Below are 24084 nucleotides of genomic sequence, written 5' to 3' on the forward strand. Positions count from 1 at the left end.
TTAACTTCAAGGATTAAACACTGCTCTACCCTATCCATTGCCCGCAACATGAAGCACAACTCTTCAACTCATCATGCTAGTCCAGAGGAATATCAATTAAGTCGGCTGCATGGCTTTGACATCAGTGTTGTTTGAACCAATCAGGTTCTAGTTTGATTTTCATTTCAGCGTTCAATAAGGAACAAGAATGTTTCAGAAACAGCAACTTGTCAATCAGAAAAAGGAAGATCCTCCCTATTGATCACTAAAGATATCAACACAGACTGCAATGTTTGGGCAAAAAGTTTATTGGCGAAGAAGCGTCCGCGGGCGGACCAATAAACTAAAAGGCATAATCTGAAAGGGTGGCACGGGTGGGCAAGAAAACGAGCGAGCACGCTGGCTGACGAGGTCGAGCAATCTGACATCCGATACTAAAACACGAGCAAAGAAGCGTGGCTGACACGCGGGAAATGTTATCTATCGGTAATTATCAATCATCACTAAAGGTGATCATTGTTCAATTTTTTTTTTATACCTGAGTGGTATTCAGCCTAACCCGAGTGATATTCAGCCTAGCCTGAGTGGTATTCAGCCTAACGTGAGTGGTATTCAGGCTAATCGGAACGCGGCCTTTCACCCCGATTAGCCTGGATAAAGTCTTGGTTAATCTGTATACGGTTTTCACTTGATTTTGGAAATAATACGAAATACACTTTAACTCTGCAATCTGCAATCTCACTTATTGAATTTGTTCTCAGTGTCTTTGTTGTTGCGTTGTTCCAGCATCTGTAAATTCCTTGTGCGAGCTTTTTCTTCATCGCCCAGTACAATCCCGCTTCTCGTTCTTCCACTTTTTCGCGAAGGTTTTCGTGTTCCTCCGGTTAGTTGTACTTCCATGGTCACATCCCAAAGAGACAGCATTATCTCATTCAGCGTGAAAGTCATAGTTACCACCTCCCTGGCTCGAAGCTTTTTTCTCTTTTTGCGATTGGAGATTCCATCGATCTTTCGATGGGATAACCAGCCCGATCGCGTACGGATTCTTCTAGCATGTAACCAAGATAAGTGTTGCTTGCTTGGAGAACATCAAAGGTGGTGCTGGACATTCCGCGGACCGGCTTCTCGCCGGCACCAAAGTGCCTCACCGTTTATCTGAAGATAAAATTTTGGATTACAGGACTGTAGGTCTCTTATTTTAGGTTCGTCACCCTGCGTTCGCATTCAAATTTGCCGCTTCGGTACCCATGAGAAGTAATGTTGTAAGACCATTCTGCCCGATGGCAAACGCCGTTAAGACAATTATGAGGAGTAATATAATCTTGATTTTCAGTTATACTATGAAATGCGGGCCAGGCATGCGACAATACACATGGTGGGCGTGGGATGTTTTGGATAGATTTGTAAAAGGTTGTGACTGAAAGTCTAACAATTCAGTGAGAGTTAAATCAAACAAAAAATAAACTGAAAGGTCAGTCGTGTTAACGAGGCTATTGAAATCACTTGGGTGGGCAAACCGTCTTTGCATAACCATTATAATAATACGAGTAAATATCTGTATGTGGACCGAATAGCGAAGCGCGCGAGTGACGTCACAACTCAGAGAAACGAAACTGAATTGTGGAAGGAGGGGGACATGGGGGTGTTCTAAACACCGCAACACCGCAAAAAAATTAACGAACACCGCATCACCGCAAGAAAAGTCAACGAAACACCGTCACCGCAACGCGTATTTTTAGCGCCATGATTCGTTCATCTACACCTAGAATGATAAATAAACACATCACAACGCTTTTCATTGCGCATATGTCGATACTGCTGATGCCTGTAAATCAGTTTTCTTGCTCTTGTGAAGAAACCTTGTGCGAAGTTAGGAAGCGGACGAAGAAAAAAGAGAAGGGCCTTTAGTGATGGCCTTTACCCCAGATCCCTCTGTTCTTTTACTTCGCTCACTTTTCTTGGTGTATAAACCCACTGACTGAAGCCCCATTTTGACGGCTTATTGTCAGGAATGTTTCTGTCCTCGCTCCTCTCCGTGTCTACCGAATACTGAGCTCCGGGTGGCAGAGGTCGAGTTACATGTCAAGTTACGTATAAATGAAAACAGCTTCGGATTAGCAGCCGAAGCATATAGATCGTTTTCACTTTTTAAAATCCAAAACTAAAGAGCCATTAAAGTTTTTATCCTCGTCAGGCATAAGAGGCGGTATATTTATATCTGTTTGCAATTTTACAGCTCAATAGCGCGCTTCGTTTGGAATCCAGAGCATTTTGAATTTCAGGATTATGGAGGTGCGTGACACAAGGTTTACGATCGAGTTTGTCGAAAAATGTATACTTATCTCATGATTTGGAGCCTTTTTAGAAGTTAGAGCGTTATGAAAAGTGCTTATGTAAATGGTTGTTTGATCAGTACTGATAATCAGTCACCTAGACAGCCAAAGTAAGTTCCAGATGTTTTACACTATTTTCCGGCCGCCATATTGGTGTACCACGGAGGTACACCAACATGGCGTTTCATACTGGGCTCTGTAAATATCCGCGAAACATTTCGACGAATATCTGAAGTTTGGGGAAACGCACATGCTTAAAACTTGGAGAAGTGTCTTATTTAGTTATCTTCTATAACATCATAATTTCATAGCTTTTTCCACTGGATGGTTTTCGATTTATTTTTTTGTTGCGTGACACTGAAAACGATCTATTGAAGATTGACCAGAAAGTGATGGTCTGTATTTTGTTACAAATTATTAACCTCAATGGTACGTGTTTGTCATAATTAGCATGGATTAACGAAGTTAACAAGGTAAATCAAAAAAACCCAGCTACTACTACTACTACTAATTCCTAGCTTTCCTCTGGGAGAATAGGGCCATAAAAAAAAAAAAAAAAAAAAAAAAAACCCAGCACCGCAAACAATTTTATTTCACCGAACACCGCAGCGTGAAAAACACAAACATCGCACACCGTAGGGTTTAAGATCACCGCAACACCGCAAGTTGAGATTTTATTCACCGCACCACCGCATTAAAAAGACATCAACACCGCAACACCGCAAATTCCCATGTCCCCCTCTGGAAGATTTGACGCTTTTTCAAGCACGTAAGCAAGTGTTCCTGAAACAATTTTTAAAACGAAAATTTGGCGTTCATTTTTTCTCTGATTTCTCTCAGGAAGCGCTTATGTTGTCTGACTCTCGCGGGGTTCCAATAATTTGCATTCTATTTGTAGACTTCGCGCGCTTCGTTATTGGGGAAACAATCAACAATTATTGGGCGAGGTTGAGAAAAATATCGTGATTTGTCAGTGGCGAGCAGATCAATTATTGATATTCGAGACACTCACAAGTCACGATATTTCGCGATAACCGAGTTCAATCATTGTTTTATCATTCGTTCTCCAAGTTTGTTTTCATATTTAAATCACTCTCTGATAACTCAGGGAAGCGATCTGCCATGAGCGTTGTTTCAATTGCGCATGAGCAGAATATTATTTGCAGCCAAACACATTTAAACGGTACCACGCATGATCAGACCATTATTTATAGGCAGTTGTTTGCAGGTCACGTGAGGAGATCTCGGCCAATGAAGAAGGAAATGCAGCGAATGATAAAGCTCGTTGCTGCAAGTTATTGTTTCCATTATCAGCTCCTACTCTTTTCCCTATGTTATTGCACGCAGACGTTCTTATGGCTCGTCACGTAAACCATAAGAACGTCGAAGCAGTTTTTTTTATGATTATTATTTTTCTTTTTGTCTTCTAGAAAATACTGTGAGAAAGCGAACGGAATCATTCGTTTATTTCGATTATTCTATGTTGCTATCGAGTCGTAGGGGCACGGCTTAAAGTGTGCGATTTGTCACGTGGAGTTTCCTGGTATTTGAAGGTTCATCTTAAGGTTACCGTATACCTTTAGAGTTTAGAGATGTCTCGCGTTCAAGGGATGTGACGCATGCGGTTTAAACTGGAGATACCTAAACCCCTATATCAACTTATATTTAAAGTTTATTTAAAGCTGGCTATCACACTATACCAAGAGTTTGAAATAAAATGAATGGTCGAATTTTTCATGACCTTTAATAAATGTGAGCGCCCGAATCATGATATGGGTCCCTTATGAAAGCTACAAGTCAAAGGGAATTTGTTCGTTTGCCCTCAAATTTGGACAATAGCTAGTTTGACGTATAAAAAATGAACAACAAAAGAGCGTCTGAGAACTTTTTATTTCCAAATATTTTTTCCGAGAGCGATTTTTTCTACGGTCACTCCATATTTTTTTAAATCCTATTTTGAAAATCTTCTGTACCTTTTCACCGAAATTGAATATGGCAAAGCGCAGGCACGATCTTTTAGCGCCATGGGTCCGGAAACTGAGAGACAAATTAAATAATAGCCTCTTCTAGGCGTTCAGTTAGTTGGGGCGCAGCGCGGAAAACGGCGAGCAAAAAGAAATGGGAAAAGTACGGTTTTCTCTCACCGCGCTTCTCCCCTATTTCTTCGCTCGCCGTTTTTTGCACTGCGCCCCAAATAACTAAACGCCTGGAAGAGGCTAATTAAATAAGCGAAAATTCGCTTCGACTTGTAGCATCAAAAGGTGATTCGGACGCTTGCATTTGGAGGTTGTAAAAAAAAATTAATAATTCATTGTAATTCAAAATTCTTTTGGTAAAGTTTGATAGCCAGGTCTATAAGCTTTAATTTGAGATAGGGGTTTAGGTATCTACAGTTTAAACCGGACGCGCTACGTCGCTTAGACGTGAGACACCTCTAAAGGTATACGATAACCTTAACAGTCCTGTCAGACTGTTCGCGCTTTCTCCCGATTCAGTTTAACACTAGCGCTGGGATAGTATGAAAAGACTTAAAATCTTGTAAAACTGACACGGGTAATAGGTCATTTCCGAGTTACCTTGTGCTTCTGTTTCAAAACGCAGGTCCACGTGTGCCTCGCTGGCAACACGCGTGAAGACACATTCCACGCAGGTCTTCCTCGCGGATTTGCGTGACACCCTCTTCTGGCGTGCTGCTCTTATTACAAGTAATTTCAAATAGCCAATAACTTAACTTCCGCCGATCTAAAATCGTCGATTGTTCTCACACCAGAGGCAAAACCGCAAATAAATCGAAAATGAATGTTCGCTGTGATGTATGGCATCAAACATTATGACGACGATAACGTATGGGTTGAAAGTTTACAAACACTGTACCACAACAGAGAGTCTTCGCAATAAAGCACGGAGTCTGCTCTGGAACAATCCTTTTTACATCCTTCAGTCTGGAATTCCATAAATAAAGGATTACGACATCAAACGGAAACAAAGCCAACGTGACGTGAGACAATCTCTTTTGTTCAAGAGTGGGAGGTGTAAACATTCCTGAGAATATGTTATTCATTTGTCGATAATTACGTCAGTTAGTAATCTGTGTGACTCACTTTACGGATCGAAAAACGTTGTAGTTGTCGCTTTTTGCTGATAAAAATCACTTCAAGCCCCTGATTGAGACCTCTGCTGGCGATGATGGATAATATCCTGTCACTTGTAATACTTCACTTTCTGTTTTCCTACTCAGGTGAGGGATTAGGTGCAGTAGCGGTATATGCAAATTGCAGCGAATGTTTTATGTGAAGGAACGCACAAAGTAACATCGGGCGCGCTTTAATTTCAAACGAAAAGGGTAATAGGAAAGGAACTTGAAGTAACTGGATCTGAACTTTTAATATCGCTTGATAACAAAGCTTCTGAGACGAGGGTTCGTCGTAATAAGCCATTTCTATTTCGGGATTATTTTACTCAAGTGACCTTTGAAATCATTATCTGTTAAACACTTGAACGAAATTTCTGGTGCTAGACATGTTTATTTAGTTGTCAGGTAAGAGCGAAGCAAGTGATTGATAGAATGCTTTGGTATTCACTTTACAGTATAGACTTCGTGTTCCGCACCGAACTTCATGTCACAAACTGAGTAAATTTAATATTTTCATGGTCAACTGTCCTTCAAACTGTAGCGAGTTACATACCGTATTAGTTTGTTGTGTAAAGTGGAACGGCTGCCGGACACAGATTACGTAAACAATTGTTTGAGATAAGTTGCTTGACTGTTTCCCAGATCAGATCACTGCCACTAGTGATGTAACTAGTAACGTAGGACGACAGTTCGCAGGTTGTGTGTTTTTTAAATGCAACATAAACATACCGGAATTTTTTTACAAGGTTTTGCTTGGCGTCGCGGAACGAGTTAACCTAATAATTAAAATTACATTTGATTTTTTTCCGGACTAGTGAAAAAAAGCAACATTTTCCGCATTCAACATTTTCGTAGCTTCAAATCTTGTCGGCTGATAATAAATGAAATGATAAAAATCAGGAATGGACTCTGGAGCCTTGACAACTGGATTGGGAGCTATTAAATGGACTCTTAGTCAATCTAAAGAAATTGTCTGGGAAAGTACGACCTGAACATTAAGACGTAGTACAACTGGATGCTTTTTTAGGCTCATCATAGTTATTTCCACGGTTTCAGTATGCCATATTTGGTATATTAAATTAATAATAATAAAGATCTTTCAACAGGGAGCCCACTTCACATACATGTGGTTTTAAGTGGGGCCCTGCAAAAATAATTGCAAAAGCTAAAGAAATAGTAGATTAAAAATAATAATAACATTTAACCATTGTACTAATAGAAATATAGAAAACAGTAAAAAAAAAAAAAAAAATGATAATTAAACCACATGATTTTAATTTAATCTTGCACCGGAAGAAAACTTTGGCAACATCGAATCATGTCGCTTCGAATCATGTCTTTTGTTTTTAAAGCATTGCCTGCACTTATTTTTAGCTCTTATTAACCGAGCAGGAGGTCTGTATGGGAGAATCTTGACCGAGGTAGTGAGTACGGACCGAACGCGGTGAGGTCTGTACACACGACCGAGGTCAAGATTCTCCTATACAGACCGACTGAGCTCGGTTAATAAGATGTTTATTATATGGCAAACAAGAAACAAATTCGTTTAATGTAACTGGTTTGTATTAGCTGACATTTTGCTTGCGAACGGCGATGAGCTGAATTTCAATCTGCCAAAGTTTGCTTGTCCTCTTTACATTTTTTTTTAATCAGGCTTTTTGTCATGCCAACTAATATTTGTAGAAGATAATAGTCAATATTTTTGTATTTTAGGTTGACACTTTTTCACCCAAAAAGTAACCGCTCTAGATGGGAAAATCTAGACCGCGGTTAATATCGATTTAAGCCAATCAAATTCGAGAATTCGGCAGTTCCCAGTCCTTGTGAGACACAGCCATATAATAATTAGCTCTTATTAACCGAGCTGGAGGTCTGTATGGGAGAATCTTGACCGAGGTCGTGAGTACAGACCGAACGCAGTGAGGTCTGTACACACGACCGAGGTCAAGATTCTCCCATGCAGACCGACTTAGCTCGGTTAATAAGATGTTTATTATATGGCAAAGAAGAAAACTTTAATTCGTTTAATGTAGCTGGTTTGCTGACATTTTGCTTGCGAACGGCGATTAGCTTAACTTAAACCTGCCGAAATTTGCTCGTCCGCTTTACTTTTTTTTCTTGTCATCAGGCTTTTCGGCACTTCCATAAATGATTGAGAAGTAAATAAAAGAAAATGGTGAACATTTTTGTATTTTAGTTTGCTACTTTTTCAACGCAAAATGATACCGGTCTAGATGCCGGTCTAGATGACGGTCTAGATGGGAAAATCTAGACCGCGGTCAATATCGATTTCAGCCAATCAAATTCGTGAATTCGGTAGTTCTCAGTCCTTGTGAGACACAGCCATATAATAACGTGTAATATTAGAAAAAGTTATAAAACAAGGTCCATAATAAATACTGTTTCATATTTTGTCTTCAGCTGCTCCTTGATTTTGATGGAGCAAAAAAGATTCTTTGCTACCAGGGGAAAGCATAAAGCACAATAGCCAGAATGAAATAACTTTCATGGTGAAATGCTGACTTCATGTCATTTTTAGGTGAAATTGGTGTTAGTATTCAATCCTAATCCACGACTGAAGCTTTTTTTAAAAAGAATCCTACAATATTTTTCTTAAGTCTGGTTTTCACTAGCGCATAAGCATAAGCCGACATACGCAGACGCTGTAAGATGTTGGTAATTAGGGAATTTTGTCACATTTCCATTTGACAAATGAATCTCCTTACTTCCTCTCATTTTCTGTTTTTGTTCTTTAGAATCACTGTCGTGGAGCGTCAAACAACCTAATGGTGTAATCAGAGGCTCACCTGCGACACTAGAATGGACAATATCATTATCAACAGAGGAAAAACTGAGAGCAGATCGCTTTTCTTTGCTAATTTTAGAACGGGAGATGTTTCTTTACAGCAATCTATGGCAGATTATGGCCGTTAAACAGTTTTCTGGTGGAGTTCACCAGGAAATTGGAAATGATGACACTTTTGATGTCGTTCCTGGAAGTGACATGACACTCCTGTTAAAAAATATCACAGACACTGACGCCACTCGGTTTCGCTGTACATTTCTCAGCTCTTTTGCGGCACCGAAAAGCATCATTGTGCTGGAAATAAAAGGTAAGATATTGCCCTGATCGGAAATCTGTACACAGATATCCTAATATTGTGTTACATGTATTACATGTAACCATTTTGGTATTTCGCCGACAATTCACGAGCAATTCAACTTGTCCAAGCAATTTAGTTTGGAAAATTACTGAGCATAGTTTTTATTGAGCCTAGGATATCAAAGTAGTTATTTTTAATTTCATTTCTTTCGCTTTTTATGTAGATTTCCCCATAAAAGTACGGCTTGTGGGTGGTACTACCCCCAATAAAGGTCGAGTAGAAGTGTATCGTAATGGATTCTGGGGCACCATTTGTAAAGATGGCTGGAATACCCCGGATGCATCAGTTGTGTGTCGAATGCTGGGATACACAGGGGCCTGGACGGCCGGTTGTTGTACCGAATATCCCGGGGGGACTGGTCCGGTCTGGTTAAGTGAGCTGTCGTGCACAGGAGAAGAGAAGTCTTTAACAGAATGTGGTCACAGTGGCTGGGGGATCAATAACTGTGATCATGGAAAAGACGTGGAGGTAATATGCCACAGTCCGCCGACAGAAAAACCTTCAGGGCTTTCCAGCGCAGTGACAAAGCCAACGATCCAGACTTCCCAAACTCTACTACCAAGCGGAACAGCAATAACAACGTCAATAACAGTATCCTCTGCAGTACATTCCACTGTTAAATCTACAACAATACATCGGATGTCCCCATCACTATCCTCTAGCACAATAACACCGAATGTACAGAAAATGTCGTCCTTTCGTACGTCCAGCACTCAAGTGTCGTCTACATCAACTTCCTTCATCATGTCTCAAAAGGCTCCGTCATCGTCTAGCTTGTTTTTAGTCGTTGTACCTTCAGTAGTATCTCCCAGTTCATCTTCAATTGTGGTGTCGAGCTCGGTTACTCCTACCTTACCACCTGGTAGGTATACGCGAGTGTCACGTTCTATAGCCTGCGAATACAGCTTCCTCTCATGGCTCCCGGCTGTACGTGAAACCCCGCGGCAGCAGTGACGGGCAGCTGGCTATACGTTCGCAGGATACGCGTTCCCTAGAAAAAAATAAAAATTTAGCAACCTCAACAGTGTTAAGCCGAAGATAAGGGTTACGTTACGCTATGTAAATATATATTTTCTTTTGGCGGGGAAGGGGGGTGATTTTGCCTCTCCTCTTCCATTATTATTACTATTAGTAAACTTGAGATGACAACCAATTTGTGAGGATGAAATCTCTGTTAACTGTTCAGGAAAGTCTTTCTTTAGATTAACGATTCCCTATCCCATTAAGTCTTCTCCAATGTTCTCTGTTAACAGATTGATAGTAATCTGTTGGTACATATGTCTTAAAGAAGAACCTGAAATCTGAGCACGACGTAGTAAACGTGACATTAATTGGCTCCAAATTCCAGTTTCCTATTAAGTTCATTTATTCAATTCAATGTGTGTATAGATTGGACAGAACGTAATGATAAAACAAACATTTTTTATAAACCAACCAGAGTCGCAAGAATTGGAGCTTATTCTTATCAGTGCCCCTGGGTTTACTTAACAGGGAAGAGAGAAACTGACTATAGGCTGTTAATCTGTTTTGTTTTCTAACAGCTCCAATAGTGCGATTAACAGTATCCTCTGCAGTACATTCCACTGTTAAATCTACAACAATACATCGGATGTCCCCATCACTATCCTCTAGCACAATAACACCGAATGTACAGAAAATGTCGTCCTTTCGTACGTCCAGCACTCAAGTGTCGTCTACATCAACTTCCTTCATCATGTCTCAAAAGGCTCCTTCATCGTCTAGCTTGTTTTTAGTCGTTGTACCTTCAGTAGTATCTCCCAGTTCATCTTCAATTGTGGTGTCGAGCTCGGTTACTCCTACGTTACCACCTGGTAGGTATACACGAGTGTCACGTTCTATAGCCTGCGAATACAGCTTCCTCTCATGGCTCCCGGCTGTACGTGAAACCCCGCGGCAGCAGTGACGGGAAGCTGGCTATACGTTCGCAGGATACGCGTTCCCTAGAAAAAATAAAAATTTAGCAACCTCAACAGTATTAAACCGAAGATAAGGGTTGCGTTACGCTATGTAAATATATATTTTCTTTTGGCGGGGAAGGGGGGTGATTTTGCCTCTCCTCTTCCATTATTATTACTATTAGTAAACTTGAGATGACAACCAATTTGTGAGGATGAAATCTCTGTTAACTGTTCAGGAAAGTCTTTCTTTAGATTAACGATTCCCTATCCCATTAAGTCTTCTCCAATGTTCTCTGTTAACAGATTGATAGTAATCTGTTGGTACATATGTCTTAAAGAAGAACCTGAAATCTGAGCACGACGTAGGAAACGTGACATTAATTGGCTCCAAATTCCAGTTTCCTATTAAGTTCATTTATTCAATTCAATGTGTGTATAGATTGGACAGAACGTAATGATAAAACAAACATTTTTTATAAACCAGCCAGAGTCGCAAGAATTGGAGCTTATTCTTATCAGTGCCCCTGGGTTTACTTAACAGGGAAGAGAGAAACTGACTATAGGCTGTTAATCTGTTTTGTTTTCTAACAGCTCCAATAGTGCGATTAAGTGATGGCGGCGCGGCCGATTTTGGCCGAGTGGAGATCCTCTACAATGGAACTTGGGGCGCAGTCTGTGATGACAGCTGGGATATTGAAGATGCTGCTGTAGTTTGTCGAATGCTTGGCTTCAAATACGCGTGGACCGCTATCTCATTTGGTGTCTTTATTACAAACAACGATCTTGATTTTTATGGAACTGGGCCCATTTGGCTCGATGATGTTAACTGTAACGGAAACGAGAGCTCTCTTAGCGAGTGCAGTCACAATGGTTGGTTGGTTCATAACTGCGATCATCTGGAAGACGCCGGAGTGTTCTGTGGTGATTCACCAAGGCCAGCCAATCAGAGCGTATCAACAGTGGTTAATGACGCTAACAAGCCTGTAGGACCACCATGTAAGTTCTTTTGTGTAGTTTTTTGAAAAGCAATTTTCACAACCAATTGAATTGCAAACATTGACTGAATTAGTTTGTACTTAACGGTTTTTGTAGCTCGTAGCTTTATGGGTTATACAATCTTGACGCCGACTAACTAGTGCCAGGTGATGCGTGGCATGCGTTCATCCTGTGAGTTCACTTCTACATGTACAAATCTCAATTTCATTTGATAAGAGGTCAAAAGTCATCCGCCGCCAATGAGTCATCAATAAGTTTCATCGCTGTAAATTTCTACTCGCTGTTTGTATTTTGACGAGTCTTCAGGGCGATCCAAAATGCAGCCTATTATGTGAATATATCCAATCACCGTTTAGCAGCATTTTTTTTTCAGAAACCCTTCAATTAAACTTGGGACTTCCATGCTCATAATTAAGAACGCAATAAACAGTCACAGATTGAGACGGACAGTTTTCGTAGACGCCTATTTCCTGATAAGTTTGATAATATTTTTTAGCCAAATTTAAACCATTTTGATTTTATGCAACGTTTTCGTTGGAGAATATCAAAGTAAAATTCCGGTTCAGGTGAAACTTCGTCGCACTGTGTTGCAGGTTGGCTCTCTTCAAGAATTGAACTTGTCTGTTTGGTTTTAAAATAACTTAAGATGAACGTTCTTTTTTTGCACCACAGCTGTTGAAGTTCGATTAGTGAATGGATCAAGTAATAGAGAAGGTCGTGTGGAAGTCTTTTATAATGGTGAATGGGGGACTGTTTGCGATGATGACTTTGACAAACCAGAGGCAGATGTCATTTGCAGAATGATGGGCTTTCCCGGAGCCGTCTCTGCTGAGGTTGAAGCGACATTTGGTGCCGGAGATTCCAATCAAATCATTCTACTTGATGAGTTATGGTGCAGTGGATATGAGACATCAATTGCTTCTTGTTCATTCACAAGATGGGGATCAAGTGACTGCGACCACGATGAAGATGCAGGAGTAGTTTGCGGTGAGAAAAATGTAACAGGTTCATCTCAACTTTATTGAAAATCATTCTTTTTGTGATAAACCCACAGTTTCTGCCTTTCAGCTGATGCTAATGGCTCATTGAAATTTTAATATGCCAGCCTGAAGACCTCATTGTCAGGGGTTGGGATAGAATAAACTATAGGTTGTTAAAATCTGATAAAAATTAGTAGTATTATTATTTATCTATTCTCTAGCCCCAATAGTGCGATTAACTGATGGCGGCATTCCAAATTTTGGCCGAGTAGAGATCTTTCACGAAGGAACTTGGGGTACAGTCTGTGATGACAACTGGGATATAAAAGACGCTGCTGTAGTTTGTCGAATGCTTGGCTTCAAATACGCGTGGACCGCAATCTCATTTGGTGTCAGTGTCGCAGAACAGGGCGTTGAACTTTATGGAACTGGGCCCATTTGGCTCGACGATGTTATCTGTAACGGAAATGAGAGTTCCCTCAGCGAGTGCAGCCACAATGGTTGGTTGGTTCACAACTGCGATCATCTGGAAGACGCCGGAGTGTTGTGTAGTGACTCACCAAGGCCAGCCAATCAGAACGTATCAGCAGTGGTGAATGACACTGGCAAATCAGCAGGAACACCATGTATGTTTACTGTGGCCATAATAGGCATAATATGTTACCGGCCGCTTTATTAAGATTCGTATTTTCCTCTTCAATTCTTCCGGCATAGATTTAAATTTTGCTTTATTTTTGTTGAACCCACAGCTGTACAAGTCAGATTAGTGAATGGCTCAAACGATCGGGAAGGTCGTGTGGAGGTTTTTTACAATGGTGAATGGGGGACTATTTGCAATGATCACTTCGATATACGAGATGCAGAGGTGATTTGCCAAATGATGGATTTTCCAGGAGCCGTCTCTGTTGACGTTGACGGGAGGTTTGGAGCTGGAAGTTCCACTCAAAAAATTTGGCTTGATGACTTATGGTGTAGCGGAAATGAAATTTCTGTTGCTTCTTGTTCATTCAGAAGATGGGGATCACATAATTGTAACCATAAAAAAGATGCTGGTGTGATTTGCAGGGAGACAATTCCAGGTAAAGTGATCGATTATTACTCGCATGGTTGTACTCTCATAGTGTCAATACTAATGACGTCTTACTTTTCGTGGAAGCCGGGTTAACAGGTCGTCGAGTGCATAGACGTCCAAACGCCTGTATAGATAATTCTTATTCTGATTTGTAATTATTCCATAACAGTTATATACGTTGAGTTATTGGATGGATTGGGTTACGCAAATCAAGGTCGCGTTTCCCTTTACTACAATGGCCAGTGGGGAACCGTGTGTGATGATGAGTGGGACATGAATGATGCCCATGTTGTGTGCCGTATGTTGGGATACCCAAAAGCTGTTGCATTTACTACCGATTCCTCTTTTGGCGGTGCTCAGGATGGGCCAATATGGCTTGATGAAGTCAACTGTACAGGGAATGAGAACACGCTTGCAGCTTGTCCGCATGGCGGCTGGGGAAACAGTGACTGTGATCATACTGAGGATGCTGGAGTCATTTGTGACTTTAACTACACTGTGGATGCAAAGGGTAAGGGAGATCCGTGGTAACTCCTTCATAAAACAGTTTGGCAATTGAAAACTTAGGCGTAAATAAAAGAGAGCATTCAGGACAATTTTTTAAAACTGGGTTTAATCAACATCTTTGCAAACAGGCATCTTAAGGTATGTGGTGTATAGTACATGTACAAAAAGAGTTTTTCCTGTAATATAATTGGCAATTGTAAGGTATAGGTTCGTTCCTTCGTTTTTTTGATCAGGCCATGCGTTCTGATAATGTAAGTCATTCAAATCGCTCGCGAGCAACTCTTATTGGTCCTAACGGTAACAATGTTTGCTGAACTTTATCTCTGAATAAGTGAGACACTCTCCACAGATGCAAGTTGCAATTTTGACATCTGGTATTGTGGCTGGGAGAATGGGCCTGAAAGCCGGGACTTTACATGGACTAGGCAATTTGGTCCAACTCAATCACGTGACACGGGACCGTCACGGGATCACACCTCAGGGTCCGGTAAGAGCAACGTAATTGACGTGATATAGCATGATATCTGCCTGCAAGACACTTCACTATTTTATCCGTAAACATCTTGTTCACTGTTTGCGATTTTCATCCACCCCTTTTTACCACCGCCCACCCACAAGATACGATAAGATACTTATTGAACGTGGAGGTACGCTTAGCTAATCAGTTAGTTTATAAGTGATCCACGACCCTAGTATATGCTAAAAATTAAAACTAAAAATGTACAATAATTGATCGTATAAAACTACAAACGCAGAGAACTAAAAAACCCAGAGAATCAAATCACAATAAATTCCGATATCAGTCAAACTAAAGCGATCGAATTTTGTTGTTCACTTCATTAAAGCCTTCTTTAGTTCTAATATCATTTGTTAGCTCGTTCCGTTTCTTTGCGGCAAAGTATCTCCATGATTTGAGACTATATTTAGTCGTGTTCATTTTTGGCAAAGAAAGGATATAGTCATGTCGAAGATGACTTTTTTCAGATCCAGAAGCAATGAGCGTTTGCTTTTTTCACTTTGTAGGATTGTACTTCTACATAGAAGCATCAGGACGAAGCGTGGGAGAAACTGCTAGTCTTGAATCACCATACATACAAAGCAATGGGAACGCCACGTGCATGGTTTTCTACTATCATCTCTATGGACATTCAATTGGTAGCCTCAGAGTAAAGGTTGGAAATCAGGTTTTGTGGCAGCTGTCAGGCAACCAAGGCAACAGTTGGTACAAAGCGACGGTGCCCCTTGATTTTGATGGCATATATAGGGTAGGATAATTTTGTTTCTTCTAGTTTAAAAACTAGAGTGGGGTAAATGAGCTACCAATGGCCGAAACAATCAGTCATCTCTAAATTGACATTCCAGATATCAGCGAAGAAAAACCGCGGGCCATTGTTTCTTTTCAATTGCCTTTTTACTTGTTCGAGATGTTACCACCCACTGTGTTGATAGCAAGACTCCACCTCTCTCAAGCATTTATTTTCATTCTTTCTCGTTCTATAAAAAGGAGCTCTACCTTTACCTTAAGGTAGAGCGTTTGTTATCACATGCTGTCTAACAGGTTCCCTTTTCCCGAAGATATCGGGTGACACATTTTTCACGTCGGAAACGTTTTAACATACTTTTTTTCTTGCTTTAATGTGTCTTTAAGACTTTGTATTTCTGTTTGCTGTAGGTCATGTTTGAAGGTGTGGTTGGCAGTACTGCACTCAGTGATATCGCCATTGATGATGTTGAGTTTCTAGAAAATACGAAGTGTGCCTCAACGGCTGAAACGTTAGGTAATATGCCCTGTGGTAAGATGGTGGGGTTTGAACTTTTGAGAATTATAAAGAATATTTCTACGAAAAAGTTACATATGCGTTTTGCTATCTTTCTTGGTTTTCTCATTGATCCCAAACATCTTACACTTTGGCAATTTCCTGGGGTAAATTTATTGTAAATAAAGAGACAATTAACAAAAAGAAAACTCAAAAACATCTCACACTTTGGCACATGTTTTGCAATGTGACAAATTCATTATGAGCGAACGATACATATTAAACTATTGTGACAAATGACTTTTACTTCTGCTTACTATTGCTTGGAGGTCTGTAGAATTGACGAGAGCTTCCGACTTCATTCGGTCCAACTCTCCTGGCTGACCACAGGTCTATTTTTAACGCATGTTCTGATAATTTGGTCGCAGCTCAAAGTGATATCTCCAAATCGATTGTTATTCTTTTTCATTGCAAAATGTACAAAACGTTACCACGGTATTGACGTCAGTGTCATGGTTCTTTGTTGGACCAGTATTGTGAGACGCAATTTGTTAAGCGTTTGGGTAAATGCTTTTTTTTTTATCGCAGTGTTTAATTCTCTCTAAGAGTGAGTATACTGTTTATATTATAAACTACGTACATGTTTTCTCTTCAGTTCCCCCTAGAATTCTGTGGATTTCTCCCAGTCAAACAGCCGAACTTGGCAAAGAAATAACTTTGGTATGCACAGTAACTGGTCGGCCCACACCGCGTGTTGTGTGGAAGAAAAATGGCATTGTTCTTCAAGACAGTGTGTCTACTGGTAACATCACTCTCGTCAACATCTCCTCTGTAGATGGTGGAAGCTATGAGTGTTCGGCGATTAATATTGTGGCAAATGACAAGAGAATGACGCAGCTCAACGTTATAGGTTGGTATTTTGCCTCTCTTGATATCACGTATCGTACATTATCATATATATTGCTGAATCTTGTTGAGTTAAATTTGTCCGCCTATCCTCCCTGACCCTGTTCTAAGCACGTAAACTATAAGAATTAAGGTGATGTTTTATTTCCGCAGGATTCCCGAGGGACACCGCCATCAGTACCAACGTCTCTGCTAATGTAGCCGCTCTCGGTGAAGCTGTTACAATACGGTGTTCTTCTCTTGGCTACCCCAAACCAATTTGTCGAATTTACCATGAGGGTGCCTTGGTTAACGTCAATGACAGTCTTTATGTTATTCGAAACTTCACAGCGGCAGATCAAGGGGAATACACTTGTAACTGCTCCAATACTGCGGCTTCAGAGGAGGTCAATGTCACTGTTGTTCTTTATGGTGAGTACGGTAATTTGTGTAGCTGTATATAACACTCCTATTTTCAACCGAGAGTTCCAGAGCAAACATGCTAGTCAGAAAAGTGTTTTTCATCATGTTTCAAATACTTACTTTTGCATGTGGTTATTTATGTCCTTTAAAATGGTAGTTTGAAGTAACGACACGTTACCTCTTTGGAAATTCATTTTTCTTTTTTGGACAAAAAACCACTACTCATTGAGTACGGAAATTATATTACAGGATGGAGGCAGTGATGACGCTGTGTGTGTGTCTCTTTCTGGGCGCCCCACCCCTCCATCCCCAAGAATTTTGCCAGTTTCTACGTCAATACCCGTTTACTCTTGGTGGCAGAGAGTAGACACTTAGACGTGCTAATGAACATCCAGTAAAATGACGCATGTACCAGGGAGAGTCCTATTTTTCTGATGAACTGGTTTTCACTGAAAGCAATAGATTGGCACCTTTATATCTGGAAATCGATGTCGAGAGAAACTAAATGTCTATATACATTTTCGTATCGCTTTGTGTTGGTAACTGTTGTTACGCACACTCCTTGCAATGATAACAATGCAGCATTTGAACGAAAAATCACAGACTAAATATTAATGTGCTCGTGTTCTTCAACAGAGTCTCCAAATATCCATTCCATTTTTCCTGCCCATCAACTGGCCAATGAAACAGACACTTTTGAGATTTTCTGTAATGCGACGGGAAATCCACCTCCTGTGGTAACATGGACAAAGATTGGCGACAACAACAAAGTCTACCCCACAGGAAAATCACTGAAAGTGCAAAATGCTGAGAAATCAGACTTTGGAACCTACCAGTGCACGGCTGAGAGTGTGCGCGGCGAGAATATTTCCGCTGTAGCTACAGCTGAGATTGACAACTGTAAGTTAACTTTAAGTATTTATAACTTTCTCCTATAGTTTCCTGACTTGTAAAATTTCACTCAGCACAAATTTCAGGTTATGAATTCTTTTCGGCGTCGAACTAAGATGCGATAGCTCAGAGAACAGTGCTTGTTTTATTCAGGTTGGTAAACAAGAATCGTTCGCTGTAGTTTGAAATAGAAATTATTTAAGGCGAATGCAGCTACTGCCTTCCTTCGCCATTAGTTCATAGCGTGCACAACCTTTATCTTACCTTGAATAAAATATTGAGCAAGGTAGTTTGAAATTTGACTTTTCAAAATGACTGCAAAGCTTATCGACAAATACGAAAAACCTAAACCTTATTTAGTTAACTAGTTTAGCTGGTGTGAACAGGGTATTAAATATTGAATATTGTTCATCTGTAACGCTTCTTGAACCGATTTCTCATTCTCCTCATATTGTACTGTTCTTTTAAAAACCGTAATTTAGTATATTCTTAATGTGTTTTAATTGTTATTTACAGTTTCACCAACGATCGACTACAGTCCACAAAATATCACCATTTTGGAAAAAGACAAAAGGAATGTTACATTGTACTGCAATGCCACAGGCAGACCAAGAGTTCAGCTGTCCTGGGTTAGAGTTAGAGACGGCAACACAGTGGCTTTCGGAAATACTCTTAAGATCTTGACAGCTGACCGGTCACATCGCGGGGAATACAGATGTGTTGCTGATAATGGAGTTGGAAATCCGATATCTACATCAGTATATATTGATGTTCTTTGTAAGTGTAGAAAATACTGAAGCGATAATTTTTTTTTTGTATTTGTTTAAATCAAATACGTGGACCTATCAGTTCTGTTTGTGTCTCAATACAATTTTATTCTTCCTTGTAGATAATCCATCATCCACTAGATTATTTACCGATAAAGTGAATGCCGCAGTCAGTGGGAACGGTCGCATTGCACTGTCTTGTGTGACTGACGCAAACCCGCGGCCCAGCCAATACCAGTTTTATCGTGACGGTGTCTACCTTAGAACCAGTCTTACCGGAATACACGTGATCCAGAAAGCCAGATACTATGATGCGGGCACGTATCTGTGTGTGCCACTCAACAGTCTTGGGGTTGGCACTAACAGTTCTGTCCAAGTTTTTGTCAATGGTGAGTAATACTCATAAATATCGAGTGGGTTATCATTGTAACCAGTTGAAGATGTTTTGTTCATTTTTGTTCCGAGATCCTCTAACTCTAAGGAGAAAAGAAAGAATCTAGTAACGTTGGCCCGCAGTAGATGTTGTTAATACGTTGTATCTTACTCATTTAGATAATTCCTTTCCCCAGGTCCTTTCTCTATCATTCACTTTCCACGAAACATGACAGTGAACGAAAGTGCAAGTGTGTCATTTTTCTGTAATGGTACCTCTTATTATCCATATGAGAGTCTTGTACCTCAAATCTCCTGGACTAAGCTTGGAGACAGCAACAAAGTGTTTCCATCAGGTCAAAAGCTTGTTCTACAGAATGTGAGTCGACATGATACAGGAACGTACGTGTGTGAAGCTAAGAATGGAGTTGGGCTGCCTGATACTGCTACTGCTGTTCTGAACGTGTTACGTGAGTACACAAACCTGTTTAATGACAAACAATAGTCTTCGTAATGACAAAATCAAGAAAAAGGATCAATTAAAGTGTATGCTAGCATTCAGCTGCTCTGATTGAGAACAGGATAGCTAAGGCTTGAAATAGATAATTGACAGTACTGCCTTGATGTTAAAAGTATATATAGTTAAATAGGTTTACAACTTCTAATTTGAGGCCCGTTGGGCAGTAAACATTTGGCATGTTTGTGTTGTCGCATAAGAATATTATAATGGCTGAAGATATGAAAATATCTCACTGAGCTCAAGTTCGTTTTAAGACCAGGGTTGTGATATGAGGAGTCCTAAAGATTCGTATTATGATCACACGCCTCAATTGATCCTAGCACAATCTTTCTTGTTCCACAGATAAGCCATATGACACCAAACTAGAGGCATCAATACCGGATAACGTCGGAGTGTTAAACTTGTCAATTATCCTGACTTGCAGCGCAAATGCTAACCCACCTGTTACTGCGTATAACATTTACCACAATGGTATCCTAGTGTCTAATGCATCCACTGGTGCCCATAACATCACACGCGCACTAGCAGAGCATAATGGATCATACGTGTGTGTACCTTACAACGATTTTGGGCCTGGAGAAAGAGCCGCCCTGAACGTCACATTTGTAGGTCAGTGACTTGAGTTGTAGAAAATATGAACTGGACAAACAATGTTGTGGTATTAATTAGCTTTTGCATGACAATCCATTGCACAAAGAGCAAGTATTAATCCTGGTAAGTCGGTAAATCTGTTATTTCGTATGAGTAAGCCAAATTACTTGGCAACTTGGGGTAAGCTATGGGTCTAGACACAATAATAAAGTTAATGAGGTACATTTCTTTTAATTTAACTCAATGTTATCCACGAACGTTTTCACTAATGCGTCCTAAAAACCAAAACGCGCGCTTCTTGTTTTATAACATACATAAACTTTATGAACGTGCCTTCACATCTAGCCGATGGGGAAAATAAACCGCTCTAATAACGTGTAACGTCCTTAACCTGATTTTAAGATAGTTTCTTTTTTCCTCGCTAGGTCCTTGTGGTGTTAAACGTGTGTATCATTCATGGTCGCCTCAGATCGTAGCAGGGGAGTACGCTAAATCTGGGGAGTGGCCATGGCAGGTACAGTTGGGATACTTTGACATCAGCGAGAGTATCCCTCACATCTGTGGTGCCTCCATCTTGGATCATTACTGGATTGTCACTGCTGCACACTGTGTAAAAAGTCCATTCAAAGAAAGGCCTGCAGCTAACTTCAATGTCACTGTTGGTAAGTACATAAGATTTTTTGTCCACAAATGGGACATTTGAGATTGCTTCACGTGGGTGTCCCCATTTAAGTAGGCCATTTGTTGCACCGAATATGAGAATGGGAAATTATCGTCAGTTTCGACCGGCACTGGCTTACAGGCCTCTCTGTGCTTCCTACAACCACCCACCTCTATTGTTTCGCGTTCATTTATATCGTCATTGGTATTTTGTCAAGGTCGACTTAAATGTTTAACCAACAATGTGATATTGCTTTTTCGTTCACCACTATTGCTATAACTAATAATTTTGTGTCAAAAAAACTTTCAGGGGAGCTTCATAGGGGATTGCACGAAGGAACGGAACAAAATATCCCAGTGGAGAAGATCTTCCTACACGACGAATTCGACCAGCAAAGCCTTGAAAACGACATCGCCCTAATGAAACTCAAACAACCGATACTCTTTGATGCGCATGTCTCACCAATCTGCCTTCCAGACTTCGATTTTGCTGTTGGTACCACTTGTTACGTCACCGGATGGGGACTGTCTGGACCTCTGGGTTCGACGTCAGACATTCTTCAGGAGACTTCCGCCCCTCTGATGGATCACACAGTTTGTAAAAATCATTACACTGGCATAAACCCGGTGACGTCACACATGCGCTGTGCGGGGACCCTGGGTCAGAGTCAAGGTACATGTAAAGGAGACAGCGGGGGACCGCTGACCTGTGAACGAGATGGCCGTTGGTATTTAATGGGTGTTACCAGTTGGGCTAATGGTGGCTGCATGAATAACGGCGACCCAGGAGTGTTTTCTGATACTTTGTATTTTAGAAACTGGGTTGAGGAAGTTATGAGAAACAATACAAGGACAACAATTTAAAACGTAATATATTAGGTCATGGGTGGGTCAAAGTGCACTAACCTTGTGCAAAGCGATGTTAAACTTGTTGGTGTGTTTCATACGGATCAGTCGAAGAATTATGATTTAAATTAAAGTAATGAATTACCGTTGTTAAGAATGAAGCTATGACGCCAGAGTGCCCTGAGGCATCGGGTCCCATTTGCTCAAAGAATAACGCTATGCACCGGATACTTGTAAATCGCTATCCGTTGAAAAACGTAAAGACTTTCAGTTATACACCCCCTAAGCAACTGCGACCAGATTTTCGAGGAGCTAAATTGTACCCAGAGGATTTCACATGTCGATTAAGCTTTAACCTATGACGAAGTGGCTTGGTAGCCAGGATAGTAAAAATTCAAGATAAAACCTTTCGAGTGTAAATAATAAAAATTGATTGTTAGGTCAAATATAGGAGATGTACAGTGTGAGTATAGTTAATAGAGGGATATCGTTATGAAGCTCGTCAAACTTCAAAGAAGCAAACACAGATGCCAGTCTTTTGTTTTGAGCTCATATATTATCACGAATTAAGTAACCGAAACTGTTCTATTGTTTACTTGCGCAGAGAAAAGTGAGCACTTACAATGTTATGTTACACGGTTAAGACGGAAAAGTGAACAAGAACAGATTTTCATAACATTCTCCTCTATAACTTAAGTGCGAAGAAGAAACAAACAGAACAGATATGTTTTCTATGCAAAATTGAGAAGAAAACAGATTCATTATTTATGGAACTTTTTGCATTTTGGAGGTCTATTTGTGGGTCACGATCGTGATGAAAATGACATGTTAAGCAAATTGCACAAATACAAACATTTAATAGTGGTATTAGAAAAATACCATGCCGAATTTTATAAATAGTTTAGAAGTCATATAATGACTAATGATTTGTGCTACTAAAGCTGAAAAGAAACAGGCAAATATGAGACTACGAACCCTAGTTTTCTACGAGGTGACTATGAACGAGGCACAGTCAAGTTGACTATAACTCGTAGAAAACGTGGACGAGCACTCTAACTGTTTTAGTATAAATTTACCGTAGTCTTTTTGCATTAAAAAGATGTCAAGTAGAAAAATCTGTTTTATTGTGTTACATCGGACAATTCAAAGAGTTTAGTAAAGTTTCGATTCAAGCATTGCGTGCGATGTGCACTGATGCGTGTAGATAAAATCACGTGAACTATCACGTGTTCAGCTGTTTTCTAACAGCGGATAGAAGCGGTAATTGAGCCAATCAAATACACTCACAGTAGACCACGGTAAATTAATACTAATATGAATTAGAATCGTTTAACGAAGGGCCATAACGTGGGAAATAATTTCCGTTGCGAATGTAATTCCAGTGATGTTCTATTGAATTTGAGCCCATTATCTCTTTCATCAGCGGTCATTCATAATAAGTGATATAGATAGGTAAAGATAAACAACAAATGCCTCAAAACAATGGGTCATGTCGGAATTTTTTTGCCAGAGCGACCTGTTCTTCTCTGTTGTGGTCCTTTGATTCGACGAGCAGATAACTAAATGGCAACAACTTATTTTTTTCACTATAGAATAGATTAGTTTTGTACATACGAAAACAAGGCGGTGAACAATATATCATTTTTCCAGGTTACTCGAAACGCTAATTAGCAAATATGCGGATCATTTTCCTCTTAATAAATATTGACAAATTTGGTGTATTTATATATTTACGAAATAATGTATTTTTTATAGATCAGAAACAGTTCATTCATGAGGGCTGTGTGTATTTATTTTGTTAGAGTATTCCTACAATGGAGCAATTAAAATTAATTAGAATATTGCAACTAAAGTGTTTGTGAGTTTGATTTGAGGGTCAGTAATTAAAAAAATTCTCTGAATTATCCGCTAATGAATTTCGCAAAAACCTCTAATAAAGTCGTAGGCAGTGTTTCCTTTTCTCTCTATACATGCGCTGCCCCCTGAATTGATTCAGAGCTCTCGCGAAAGACATATAAACAATAGCCTCCATTTGGCGCGAAAGTATGCTCGGATATTTGTCCGCGGACATTATTTGTGCCGAGAAGCGAACAGTTTTCCGAGAGCGTAGCTCGAGGAAAACTGTGAGCTTCGAGGAACAGATAATGTCCAAGGACAAATATCCGAGCATATTTTCGCCCCAAATGGAGGCTATTGTGTTTATTATTCTTCAAATCTTTTTCGCAACGCGCGCAGTTTTGAAAATTGGGGAATATTATACACTTAATGTATGGTCGCGAGGGAAACAGT

The 24084-nt window shown here is 40.1% G+C and overlaps 1 protein-coding gene and 1 long non-coding RNA gene across 2 annotated transcripts; one reads left to right on the forward strand and one right to left on the reverse strand.

Annotated features, from left to right (window-relative positions):
- Window positions 1-271: 271 nt before the first annotated feature.
- Window positions 272-5243, reverse strand: LOC149109466 (uncharacterized). Its single transcript, XR_016208685.1, has 2 exons — window positions 4889-5243; window positions 272-1134 (listed from the first exon to the last, which is right to left on the reverse strand). It is a non-coding gene; the product is annotated as an uncharacterized LOC149109466 (long non-coding RNA).
- A 140-nt stretch (window positions 5244-5383) lies between these two features.
- On the forward strand, window positions 5384-23647 carry LOC110039741 (uncharacterized). The gene is made up of 21 exons (XM_089294241.1): window positions 5384-5550; window positions 8202-8558; window positions 8773-9471; window positions 10151-10441; window positions 11120-11524; window positions 12197-12511; window positions 12726-13130; window positions 13254-13583; window positions 13746-14087; window positions 14433-14570; window positions 15107-15348; window positions 15756-15861; window positions 16496-16750; window positions 16900-17157; window positions 17785-18048; window positions 18556-18816; window positions 18929-19195; window positions 19376-19648; window positions 20041-20307; window positions 20715-20951; window positions 21260-23647. Exons 1-21 carry the CDS (start codon window positions 5496-5498, stop codon window positions 21811-21813), a joined length of 6321 nt encoding a protein of 2106 aa, XP_089150367.1. The 5' UTR covers window positions 5384-5495; the 3' UTR covers window positions 21814-23647.
- Window positions 23648-24084: the final 437 nt, after the last annotated feature.

This window comes from Orbicella faveolata, unplaced genomic scaffold (genome assembly GCF_042242905.1).
Source record: "Orbicella faveolata isolate gen_17 unplaced genomic scaffold, um_ofav_v1 contig_25, whole genome shotgun sequence".
NCBI classification, from domain to species: Eukaryota; Metazoa; Cnidaria; class Anthozoa; order Scleractinia; family Merulinidae; genus Orbicella; species Orbicella faveolata.

Coding starts and splice junctions, on each gene's coding strand:
- LOC110039741 (XM_089294241.1), top strand. CDS start 5,496: ATGATGGATAATATCCTGTCACTTGTAATACTTCACTTTCTGTTTTCC. Junction 8,559..8,772: donor CATTGTGCTGGAAATAAAAG/GTAAGATATTGC, acceptor CTTTTTATGTAG/ATTTCCCCATAAAAGTACGG. Junction 16,751..16,899: donor GACGCAGCTCAACGTTATAG/GTTGGTATTTTG, acceptor TTATTTCCGCAG/GATTCCCGAGGGACACCGCC.